The sequence below is a fragment of the Equus przewalskii genome, chromosome 17 (genome assembly GCF_037783145.1).
Source record: "Equus przewalskii isolate Varuska chromosome 17, EquPr2, whole genome shotgun sequence".
NCBI lineage: Eukaryota > Metazoa > Chordata > Mammalia > Perissodactyla > Equidae > Equus > Equus przewalskii.
In genome coordinates, this window is record NC_091847.1 from 73,906,041 (window position 1) to 73,919,690 (window position 13,650).

The 13,650-nt window shown below is 37.3% G+C and overlaps 1 protein-coding gene across 18 annotated transcripts in view; it reads right to left on the reverse strand.

Moving 5' to 3' along the window:
* SATB2 (SATB homeobox 2) overlaps positions 1-13,650 on the reverse strand; it is a 198,011-nt gene that overhangs the window by 71,196 nt on the left and 113,165 nt on the right. For all 18 annotated transcript variants that reach the window (XM_070580522.1, XM_070580513.1, XM_070580524.1 and 15 more), the window contains one exon: positions 2,112-2,584. In XM_070580522.1, the coding sequence (XP_070436623.1) occupies positions 2,112-2,584 (473 nt within the window). The remainder of the gene's footprint in view (positions 1-2,111; positions 2,585-13,650) is intronic.

The following is a 13,650-nucleotide window of genomic DNA, read 5'->3' on the forward strand; positions in this document are numbered from 1 at the left end:
TTTCTCCCCATCATCCCCCAAATCTTTAAATCTCAGGCTCTGTGAATAAACTTCTAATTTCTTTCTCTAGCCTTGACAACTCTTCTTAGCACCAAACTCCTGTTTCCAATGAGTGCTGCACATCTTCACTTAAGAAATCTGCCAGCACTTCAAAGTCAAGACAGCCCAATCTAGAATAATCACTAAACCTGACTCCAACCATTTCTTTCAGCATCCTCCGTGAGTCTCTGAATAATCGCAGCTTTATGCTCAGTCACAGGCATTATCTTTACTCCCTTCCTCCCTGCCCATTCAGCTGGTTGCACTTTCCATCAACTTTACTTCCACGATGCTTCTTGACTCTGTACCCTCTACTCCACTGCCACCAGCCTACTTCAGAATTACTACACATTTCAGCTGGACATTTACGGCAGCCTTCTAAATGATATTCCTATCTTCTTGCTATCATAAGGGGGGAAAAATATTCCTAAGATCCAATTCTGATTATTGGGTCAAAGCATATTCCCACATGAAACCTTCAGTGGTTTCCAGCGCCTATTAAATAAAGTTTAAAGTTCTTAGAGTGTCCCTAAGACTTTTTTGATCTTTTTCTCTCCCTAAGTTTCATTATCTAGCTTTACTGTCAACTACCAGCTATTCCTGCATTTTTCTAACTCAACACTTGTCTCATGAATTCTTTTAGCCAAAAATACCCTTCTTCTCCATCTTTGCCTGTTAAATTTTATTTATCCAGCAACCTAATACTCAAGTCAGTTGTTTACATATGTGCTGGCCCATGATCGTTTTCATCTTTGCATCTGCACAGAGCTTAGCTTCCTGACTTGCACATAGTAGGGTGGCTGAACTTAAACCCACTGTCTTCCTAAATACTCACCATATTCATTCTACTGTAAGTATTCCTTAGCCCCGACTCCTCAGGAACAGCCACTACAACAATTGCTTACACTCTCCTACACTATTCACCTTACTTCACACCTTTAGTTATCTAGGTACATTTTTTTCACTACTAGGTTGTTAGCTTGTTGAGATTAGCACTTTTACTTTTTTGTTACTCATATACAGGCTAGATTAATGGTTCCCAAAGTATGGCCCCCAGACTAGCAGCATCAGCATCACCCAGGACCTTGTTAGAAGTACCAATTTCTGGGCACCACCTCAGACCTACTGAATCAGAACTTCTGGAATGAAGCTCAGCAATCTGTGTTTTAACAGTGTTCCAGATGATTCTGATGCAGCTAAAGTTTAAGAACCACTGGTGGAAAAGAATGTCTTACTTATAAGCAGCCCTCAATAAAATAAGACATACATAAATAATTTATTCTTTTATCTTTAATATTATATTGGCATATAATTCCCCTACAAAAATAAAGATACAGCCATGCGTTGCTTAACAACGGGGATACATTCTAAGAAATGTGTCACTAGGAGATTCTGTCATTGTGCTAGCATCAGAGTGTATATACACAAACCTAGATTGTATAGCCTACTACACAACTAGGCTACAGGTACTAATCCTAAGGGACCACCACTGTATGCGTGGTTTGCTGTTGACCATAACGTCGTTGACCATACGTCTTTATGCGGCACAGGACTGTATAAGTAAACTATCTATTACCACTTTATCAATATCTTAAATATAATGTATATTTTCAAGAGCATATAAAAAAATTATTGAAATTATAACATATAATGATACTCTTTTTATAAAGTTCAAAAACAAGGTAAATAATAGATTGGGCATGAATAAATAGTTTTAGAACTAATTTTTAAAAAACAAGGCAATGATAACCACAAAATTCAAGATCAAAGTTACATCTAGGGTAAGGCAGATCGAGAAGATGAGAGAGGAGAGGAGCACATGGACAGAGCCAAGTCACTGGTTACATTTTGGGTCTTGAGTTGGGTGGTGGGTTTTCAATTAATTAATTATGGTCATGCATGGATCAATGGTGATAGTATTTCATGAACTAAGGATTATTAAGTAATCTAATTCTATGTGCTCTGAGATCCATAAAAATTTCTTAAGAGATAAAAAGGATTTAATATGTGTCACAATCCTGTCCCTAGTATTATTCTTAACCACCAATTATCAGGCTTAACGCTAATTGTACCTGTGTGCGGTTGAATGCTACTCTTGCAAAGACAGCTTGGGATACGCTGGCCCTCTTCAGCTCGTCTCTGACTTGCTGGTAGATATCTGGAGAGACTTCCACAGAAGAGTTGGTTGGCTCCGGCTTAACTGCTCTGGGAATGGGCGGATGGTTCAGGAACTGCTGGTTGATGGCTTGAGGATGCTGGTGAGCCAGGAGCCGGCTAACAGCAATCTGTTGGTTTATCAGATGGGCCATAGCTATTTGCTGCCTGACAAGTTGTGGACTAAGCTGGGGAGAAAGAAGACCAGGGCTCATGATGGGCTGTAACGCGGGCACTTGGTTTCGGATTGGAGTACTGTGGTGGATTTGGCTGTGAGGAGACTGTTCGTTGGTTTTCCCCAGGGATGCCAGCTGGTTCATATTTGGTAAATGCATTGGACGCTGGCCCAGAACACAATAGTCTGAAAGGTTTTCTCGTTCCACTCTTTCCACTGTTGAGATAAAAATGATAATTCATTTTTATTGGTATAATTCGTTGCTAATATATGTAGTACTGAATTATCATGGTTTTTGTATATTAATGACATAGACATTTTTTCACACCTAGCTGGAAGCCTCAGCATAAAATGATCTTGTAAAATATTACAATAATAGATTCTTTCATAGGTGATATGAAAGCAAAAATTATTTGCCACTTCAGTCTTAAATTCCTAAAAGTAGGCATTTTATTGAATAGCCAAGACAGAAACCGCTAACCATTACAAACTCTAAATCCTCTGATATTCCCAATCTCTATCATCTCCCTCATCACCCTCTGCTATAAAAACACCAGCTGTTCTCATCTTCTGCAGTTTGTGGTTAATGGTGTAGTTCACGGTTAACAGGAAATGACAAGGACAACATCTCCTGCCAAATTAACTGCTACCTGCTAATAAAAACCTCACATAAATACTATTATACAACTATGGAAACATTCATAGAAAATGTCTACCACATAGTATATCCTTTTACCTACTCACTTGCTTTCTTCTTTATAAGAACATTTCTTTTAGAAATGGATATTTTAATGATCGTAATATGCACCAGGATAAGAAAAAAGCTCACAAAATCAGTAACATTTGCCTTGACCTCCTATTAAATAAGATGCTCTCCCTCTCCAGGTTATCTACTTTATTACATTCCATTGCATTCTAGCAAAGATTGAAGGAATAACCCTGAAAGGGAGAGGAAAAAGAAAGTGAATATCCTATATGTTCAAACATGAGGCAGATTTTTTTCTTCCCCCAAGAATATTTCTCAGGAAAGAAGGAGTCACTTCATAGTCAAATCTTCACCTAAATCTTTGTATTACTTTACCGTATAAAACAAAGGCTTGTTTGGAGAAAACACATTAGGCTGAAACAACTTCCATCATTACTAGTTTTAAATACTTACAGAGATAATCTAAAAAAATCTGTTTTTTAAAACAAAAATTCCAAACAAATTTAGTAATTATTTCTTACAATTGTAAATGTTAGATATGATTATGCAAAACCTTATTAAGATAACTTTAAAGAGCACTACTTTGGGAGGTTACGTGCTGGAGATCAAAAGAACTCATCCATAGGACAAATTTTAAAATAATTGCTCCCCAATATGGAAATAGTGTTTGTAGTTTTGCATATACTTTACATTGACAGAACCATATTTGAATCAAAAAAGTACTGTCTCATTTGTGTATTTTTGTTTTTGTTGCCCTTGCATGAGGAGACGTATCCAAAAAAGTATTGCTAAGACCGATGTCCAAGACGTTACTACCTATGGTTCTCTTCTAGGTGTTTTATAGTTTCAGGTCTTATATTTAAGTCTTTAATCCATTTTGAGTTGATTTTTGTATATGGTCTGAGAAAGTGCTCCAATTTCATTGTTTTGCATGTACTTGTCCAGTTTTCCCAATACCACTTATTAAAGAGACTGCTCTTTTTCCATTGTGTATTTTTGCCTCCTTTTTCATAGATTAATTGACCATATATGTGTGGGTTTATTTCTGGGCTTCCTATTCTGTCCCACTGATCTATGCATCTGTTTTTGTGCCCATACCATACTGTTTTAACTACTATAGTTTTGTAGTATAGTTGAAATCAGGCTTTTGCACAGAAAAAAAACAAAATCCACTAAACAAAAAGGCAACCTATTTAAAGGGAAAATATATTTGCAAATAATACATCTGATAAGGGGTTAATATCCAAAATATATACAGAACTCATACAACTCAATATCAAAAAAACGAACAACCCAATTTAAAATGGGCAGAGGACCTGAACAGACTTCTTTCCAAAGAAGACAAAGAGATGGCCAGGAGACACATGAAAAGATGCTCAGCATCACTAATCATCAGGGAAATGCAAATCAAAACCACAATGAAGTACCATCTCATACCTGGCAGAATGGCTATTATCAAAAAGATAACAAATAACAAGTGTTGGTGTTGGTGAGGATGTGGAGAAAAGGCAACTCTCATGCACTGTTGGTGGGAATGTAAATTGGTGCAAACACTATGGAAAACAGTACAGGGGTTCCTCAAAAACAGAACTATCATATGATCCAGCAATTCCACTTCTGGGTATTTATCTGAAGAAAACTAAAACAGTAATTTGAAAAGACACATGCATCCCTATGTTTATTGCAGTATTATATACAACAGCCAAGATATGAAGTCAACCTAAAGTGTCCACTGGTAGATGAATGGATAAAGAAGATGCGGTAGATATACACAATGAAATATTACTCAGCCATAAAAAAGAACGAACTCCTGCCATTTGCAACAACAGGAATGAATCTAAAGCACATTATGCTAAGTGAAATAAGTAAAGACAAAGAAAGAAGATTATCATATGATTTCACTTATAAGTGGAATGTAAAAAATCAAAACAAACAATCAAACAAAACAAAAGAGAAACAGACTGATAGATACAGAGAACTAATTGGTAGTCTCCAGAGGGGAGATGCTGGGGGGAAAGATGAAATAGGTGAAGGGGATTAAGAAGTACAAACTTCCAGCCATAAAACCAATAAGTCATGGGGATGTAATATAAAGCATAGGGAATACAGTCAACAATACTGTACGAACATTGAATGTGACAGTTACTAGTCTTATCAGGGTGATCATTTTGTAATGTATATAAACATCAAATCATTATGATGTGTAAATGAAACTAATACAATATTGTATGGCAACTATACTTCAATAAGAAAAAAAAGTACCGAGTCTCAAAAAAATTTAGGAGACATGATGTGTGCTGGAAAACTGGGTGAAATGACTCAAAACAGAGGATTTAGTAATGACAAAGATACCAGTGCCAAATCACACGTGAAGAATTTGAACAAAATCAATCAATGAACGGGGCTGGCCCCGTGGCCGAGTGGTTAAGTTCGCGCGCTCCGCTGCAGGCAGCCCAGTGTTTCGTCGGTTCGAATCCTGGGCGCGGACATGGCACTGCTCGTCAGACCACGCTGAGGCAGCGTCCCACATGCCACAACTAGAGGAACCCACAACGAAGAATACACAACTATGTACCGGGGGGCTTTGGGGAGAAAAAGGAAAAAATAAAATCTTAAAAAAAAAAAAATCAATCAGTGAACTGTAAGGGTGGGGAAAAGTCATATTTCTAAATGAATAATTTGTGAAATTTTAAAATACATACATGGAAGTAAATATATTAAAAATCTAAGCAGATATTTGACCACTTTATCTATATGTCTAAAGGTTTTATACATTTACAACTTATCATTGGGAAAATAGATAAACACCTATTTCTTGGGATCACCTTAAGTTCAGACATATACAGTACTTTTTCCTGCTTTTTAAAAAGCTGAATGATTGCTTAACTTTCCTATGAACCCCCAAATAAGTCAAAAGTTTACCTCAAATTTCTTTAAGGGGTTCAATTTCTAGCTTAATCCTTTCAATGCAATTCATTTAGTGTGTCACCTTTCCTTCATAAGGTTCAAGGTGAACAAATTTAATCTCATCTTCTAAATGCAAACATTTTTCAGTCATTGTATTAGTTAAACTTTAAGGTACACAATCTTGAAATCAAACCAAGCAAATGGTTAAGAGCCTTCAAATAAGGTAATCTAACAGTTTCCATGGAACAGGAATTACTATTATAATTTCCTTATTGCAAGAAGAAGTAAAATGACCATGGACTGTTTCCAGAGTCAAGCCATGTTTTATAGGCAGAAATATTTGGTCTCAGGTGGACACTTGGTTTACTTTTGTTTCTTTATTCGCTTTTTAATTCAGCTAAAATAAAGACAAATTCAAAGATTAAATTACGTTTTCAGGTACTCAAGAAGCAAAAGTTTTATCTATTTTTTTCTACTTTAAAAAACATAGAATCATCCTCTTACAGCATGCATTCTTTGGCCATAAAGCTAATTTTCCAAAATTTCAGTATTTTCATTTTTTAGTGATTTAATTACATTTGAGTGATTTACTTTCTTGAGATATATCTAAATCACGTCATTAATAAAAAATACACTCCATTCACAGATCTAGTTGTAATCATGCACACAATTAAGCACAAATGTCAGAGCTCCGTGAAACCTATATGAGATGGTGGAGTAAGAATCCGAATAATGCCAGCCAATATTCCTTTACGATTATACATAAGAATTCTCCCTTTTCTTATGAGTTCCTAGATCCTTATAAATTCATAGCGTTAAGAACAGTGACTGTGGAGGTACACTTAGAGACACGTGGTGACACCAGGAAGCTCCAACTCCTTAGTAAACCCCAGTGAAGGCACTGCAGGTACAAATGCCCACACATCCAGGCAGAGAAGCTGCCGCAGAGGTGCTGGGGGTGAGGGAAAGCCTGCCCAGTCCTAAGGAAGCAACTAGTTTTTGTGTTTCTCGTACTATCATTTCTTCACATTTTTTTTTCAAGAAAATGAAAAATCTGGATTATTACATGATAGCTCATAAGTTTTAAGTGTTGGCAACTAATTCCATTTTCAAAACACAATAAACACCAAACAAAACATTTCTGCAAAACAGATCCTGCCCATGGGCTGCCAATCTCAAAATTTTGCCTATGAGACTACAGACACTCCTTATGTTGTTAAAGAAAAAAAAATATTCAACAACACTTGTTAAAGGAAGTAAGGCAGACCTTATCCAGGACCTTCACAATAGGTATAAGGGCCATTGCAATGGGGTTTTATAGTGGGGGAGAGAGACGGGGCTCAACTCTGAATACAGCACAGGCAAGTGGGAATTTATAGCCAAGGAGCAGGTGGCGGACAGTGGGTGGAAAATTACTAAGAGGAAACATCAGGAGCTAGGGGGATTCTGGCTAAACCGACCTAACAGGATTCTTTGCTGAAGACAGACCAGGGCACTCAGACATCACCTGGGGGAGGTGGAAGATGAGGAACCCGATCAGATATCGAGGGTGATCAGATATTGAGACTGGGGGTCTGGTTAAACTGACTTAGCAGGGTTCTTGCTAAAACTGGATTTTACAAGTAAGTGAATAGATGGGCCTAGGAGAAGGTTCAGGAGCCTGACTTAAGTTTGGTCAAGCAAAAAATCTTTGTTAATGTTTTTCAGTCCCTGACATCTTTACCAGTAAAAGCCAAGTTATCTACTCCCAAGAATGAAGGAAGAAAAAAAAAATCCTCATCCTGACTTTAAGAATGCTTAAAAATCAAATGCTTGGGGCCAGCCCCATGGCTGAGTGTTTCAGTTCCCGCACTCTGCTTCAGCGGCCCAGGATTTCACCGGTTCGGATCCTGGGCGTGGACACTGCACCGCTCATCAGGCCACGCTGAGGCAGTGTCCCACACAGCACAACCAGAGGCACTCACAACTAGAATATACAACTATGTACTGGGGGGCTTTGGGGAGAAGAAGAAAAAGGAAAAGAAAAAAGGAAGATTGGCAACAGATGTTAGCTCAGGTGCCAACCTTTAAAAAAGAAAAAATCAAATGCTCATCAACAGGCTGCACCTTCACTGACCAAGGCAGGGTATGGTTTCAGTAATGGTTTGAATGGATTTCGCCAAATTTGAAAAACTTTTTCATTTTTTCTCCTGCCAGTCTTATAATAATAACATCAGAATGCATCACAATGTACCAGCCTCCGTGAAAAAAACTGCAAGGAATGGAAAACCATTATCTAACCAGCTTCTGAGCTTCTGGGATTCCATTTAACTCCAAAGTAGGAGAGGCCTTTGCAGGCCTGTGTTAGAATTCCAGAGGCCCCTGAAGCCTCCCCAAGTTCACAGAGCTGATGTTCTAACCAAGAGCACCCCAGAACCATTAGCTATTCAATGCCCATGACCGGTGGCTGTGGTGGGCTCTTCACAGATGGGAAGGCTACATTCCTCCCCAGGGATTTATCTGGATTACAATGAAAAGATACTTGGTTCAAAAATCTCATTTTATCTCAAGCAATTTTACCACATTCAGAAAGTCAAGTATTTATTTTAATAATCGCAAATCCTTGAGATATATATATTAGGTGGTTGCAAGAACATTTTCAATACCCAAATATATATATATAAATCTTGTCTTATATTCCTATCTGGTGCCTAGTTTTTGTACTGTCATTTCTTTACTGCAATTTGGGTAAATAGCTTTTCAACTGTTGGGAAAGACGTACAGTATACTTGTTGCAAGGAGAGATTTCTAAGCCAGACTGCTGGCGTTTCAATCTCAGCTCTGTCACGTGGTAGATGTGTGACCTTGGGTAGGTTACTTACCTTCCCAGTGCCTTAGTTTCCTCATATATTTAATGTGGGCCAATAATTATGCGTTCCATGAAGGATTATTGCACAGATTAAATGAGTTATTATATGTCAACAGTCCCTGGCACTGTGCAGTATTTACCATTGCTATCGTATTCACCTTGTCTGTGTGCGTGTGTGTGCACGCGCACGGGTACAGATAGAGATGGCTGGACATACACGGTACACTTCAGGTCTGTGTTTATGTCAGAAATACTCAAAGTATGGTCCTTGGACCATCAATATCCATATCACCTGGAAGACTGTTAGAAAGACAAATTTCTCCAAATCAGAATCTCTTAAGAGTTCCTATGTACACTAAAATTCCAACGAGTCTTAGGTACACTAACGTTTTAGAGTTAAGTCTATATCATCTTGCTTTTATTTATTGTCTTTTGAGATTACACCAGGTATTTAGAGCTGCGGGGTGATTCTTTATGCTGAAGTTTATCACTGTTCTATACTGTCTTTGCTTTTATGTTGATGTCTTTTGAGAATGTTCCAGACACTTAGAACTGTTCTATTCTGTTTTTTTCTCTCTAATGCCTAACAACATTAAGGATTCAATCTTCCTATGAATGTATATTATAATGTATATTATAAATGTACCTAAGCATTTTTTAAAATTTTCTCTACGATACATCTTTAGTTTTTGTTGATGAACATGTTATATCGAAGAAGCATTGATTGGACCTGGTATTAGAAAGCTGTACAGTCATGTGCCGCATAACAACGTTTCAGTCAACGATGGATCACATATATAATGGTGGTGCCATAAGATTAGTACCATAGAGCACAGGTGTGTAGTAGGAGATCCCACCTAGGTTTGTGTAAGTGCACGCTATGATGTTTGCATGATGACAAAATCACCTAATGACGCATTTCTCAGAATTTGTCCTCTTTGTTAAGTGACCCATGACTGCATTCAAATTGACGTTCTGCCTCTTATTAGCTGTGGGGCTTCCTTGAGCAAGTTGGAGACTCCCTGGACCTCAGTCTTGCCATAGGGAAAATATTATTATCTCAGAATTCTAACAGTAAAATTTAGATGTTCAGTATCTATGCGAAGATCTTTGTGAAAGTGCTACTGTAAATTTCAGAAAATATCTATATAATTATGATTAACAGATTAGGCTCCCATTTCAAAATTTCCTGATTAGGACATTCAGATCAATGTCTGCTATTTCCCAAAGGTCATCTAAGGAATTGCACTCTTTTCTTTTGGTTCAATTAGCTATGCCACGTTATATCATATCACTTTTTAAAATAAATCCGTGCAGTTTAAAAGAATTCATTATCAATATAGAATTGCATGCCTCCTGGTCTATGCAGGAATATGCTGCTATTCAGTTTTTCCAAATAAGGCTTACTAGTTCATATTCTGACCTTCAAATTAGAAGGCAGAAGAATATTTGGGAAATAAAATGACATAATCTCATAACTCTTGCAATTAAATTCACAAGAATGCTACACAAATTTAGTTTTAAGTTTCAAAAATTATTATGAATAAAAAGTGAAAAAAATCCTTAACGAATAAAATATGCTTTCTTTAAGTGTATACTTTACTTTTACATCAACCAAAAGAAAGAAGGAAAGTATCCTACAGTATTTTAAAAAAGGAGATGTTTAATAGCTTGCTTCTTTTTTCCAGGGAATGAGGAGGCATGTCCTAACTTAAAACAACAAACACCAATAATTTTTCCTCTTCATTTTAGTGCTTCCCTCAGTTAGATTTCATTATTGTTATTATGGCTATTTGCTATAGATGCTATGGAAAGTAAACTCAGTAAAATTTCAGTGCTCAAAATATACTCCCGTGACTAAGTGCCCCAAAGTATACTTTCTGAGGAAGATTTATGAGCAAAAGGAGAAGCGTCTGATTGGCACAGATACCTGGCAATCAGAGCAAGATGGCACAGGAGAGGCAGAAAGAACACATGGGATTTTTACAGTCTGAGTTCTGACTAACTGGGTGATCTTGGGATTGCCTACAAACTGGTTTTAAGGCAACCTTCCAGGTTACTTACCCAATAGCATCTTAAAGAGTATTGCTGCTAGGATTTTCAAAAGGATTCCCTTTCTCAGAATACTTGCTTCTGCTTTTTGACTCTTTGGCAAGAATTTAAGACTTTCCTACGGCATCCCTCATTAGGAAACTCCCCATTGGAGCAATAACAGTAGTTGACGTGTTCACAATAACAGTAGTTTACATGTGCAGCGGCAACAGCAGTAGTTCTAGTCTTGCTCTTGCGAGTTTATCTATCAATACCGCTTGAAAAGACTGATCATTTTTCCAGAACTCTAAATCTAGTGTTTCAATGCAAACCTTAACACAGTTGCTTTTGTGAAATAACCCCTGGGGTTTGTCCATAGTTATAATGAGTGGAAAGCAAAGCAATGGGTAAAAGGCTTTGCCCTGAGAAATTTCTGGAATTTCTGGCCTATGGATTTTTCCTTAAACCTTTAAAATGCTTATGCAATGTAAACAGATTAGCATGAATGAGTGCTAATGGATTCCTTAATAAGATAACACTCTAGTATTCCCCAGAACCTCTCCTGGAAACCTTGGATAGAAGAATATAAGCCAAATAAAAAGAGAAAGAAAAGGATGGCAGAATTTCTCTGTGAGTCTGTCAGCCTCAGAAAGTTCTCTGGAAGTGGTCCTAGAAAGGTAACACATAGGCCTGACTTTGGCACTCTCAGCAGAAAAACCGTCAATCAAATAGACAATTTCTAATACGTACCCGAATCTTTGAGATACAGAAAAGATATGCTCGAGCATCTCATTGCCCTGGCTTTCCAAATCTCCGCCAACAACTTCCTTGCTTCCCTACCCCTAGCTAGCCCCAAAAGCCTGGAGCCCAATTTTAAACACAATGACCCTGTTTAATATCAGAGAAGGCAGATAACTAGTTCAAGGTCAAACCGATGTCCAAATGTAGATAAATATTTAGGAATATTCAAAACGATTAGGGCTGCTGGCTCTAACCTCACATGCATAATAAACAAACCACATAGCTGGTAAAAACCAGGATTTTTCCTCTTTCTCTGCATAGATCAAAGTCAAGTTCTCAGGGCCTGAATGTTTCACAAGTACTTTCTAATGGATTCCCTTTAGAGAAAAACGTCTTTATTATAAGTATAGAAATTTTCATGTCTGTATTGGTAATATACCTCTTTTAAAACGTGTTGGCATCACAGGTAACATCAACCCGACTAGTGATATAGTAGCTGGGGCAGTGGACTACACCCTGTACACATCACTGTCATTTAATTCCCACAACAATTGTATGAATAGATATTATTATGCCCACTTTACTGAAGAAGAAGCCGAAGCTCAGAAAAATAATGTCACAAACCTATTAAAGGAAGAATCAGAATTCAAACCTATATCTTCAGGATCTTACAGCCTTTGTTCCACTGCTTATGCTACACTGCCCAATCCGGGGCAGGTAGTTACTACTAATTTTAGGGTTTGAGTCAGGACTAATCAACCTTCCTACAGAGAAGTCCTGCTTTCTATTTGGGGGTGTGTGCACGCACGCATGAGGCATGTCCATGCAGGGGCAACGTGATGGAGAGATGAGTTATCTGAATGGCGAGGGCTCAAGCTGATGCCTCCACTACATGCCCTGCAAAGCTTCCTGAGGTGAGAGACCGAAAAAGCTGGTCAGCTCTAAAAATTGATGAAATCATGGATTCTTCAACAATTGGATTAGCTAATCAGTAAAACAGGATTATTTACATTTGTTTGTTTACTTCTTTAAATTACTTTGAATATTTATTAATCAACTATTATGTGCCAGGAAGGATGCCAGGCCCTAGAGATACAGTACTGAATAATATTGGCTTCAAAAAACTCCACCTACAGATTTGCTTCAGACTATTTAACTGTTTGGTACACATAGATGGGCCTGAACATCTGCCTATGCTTTAAAATGCATTTCTATTTGATGATAAAACATAGATCCTTTTAATTCCTATTTTGCCATTTGCTAGCAATTCATTCTGGGTATCTGTAAAACAAACTCACACTCATTATATTTATTTTAATGAATCCCCCCATTCTTGTATTTTTCTTGTGGCCAAAAAAGCTTTGTCCCAAAATGAATGTCATTAGCATGGATTCCCACCTGACTGATGAAAGACGTGAATCACACAAGTGAGAGCTTTTGCAAGTACTTTTTATAAACTCTGGAAATATGAAGAGTTTCTTTGAAACAGGCAACCAACAAGAAATAAGTGGGGTATGCACATTCACATAACATGGTAATAACCTGATAATCTTGGGCAATCACAACAAATTCATATATGATTGACTATATATGATTGAACATATATGATTGTGATATACAACAATTTTGACCTACAAAAACAGCAGTTTCATATGGTTCAACCTGGTAATTATTTTGACTCCTCCCTCTGATCTGGGCTATTCATTAACACTATACATTAACATTAAAAACCTTACTGTCTACCCAAAGTCTTTCACTAAGTTAAATTTTTTAAAATGTAAACATAACACGAATTTCCTCGACAAACCAGGACAGCATCCCATCTGCCGATATTAAATATGCCCAATCACTGAAAATACTTCTGACTTATTCTCTCCTAGTCAATAACTGTAGGTACAAAGTCAATTTGTTATATAAAAAACACTTTCTGTTAACACAAACACAGACAGATGATTTCAAGAGCTAAAGCTAATATTCCATATATATCAGATATAAATCCCACACCATTGGAAAAAAAAACTATTACCAGAAGAGTTCACTAAATATAAT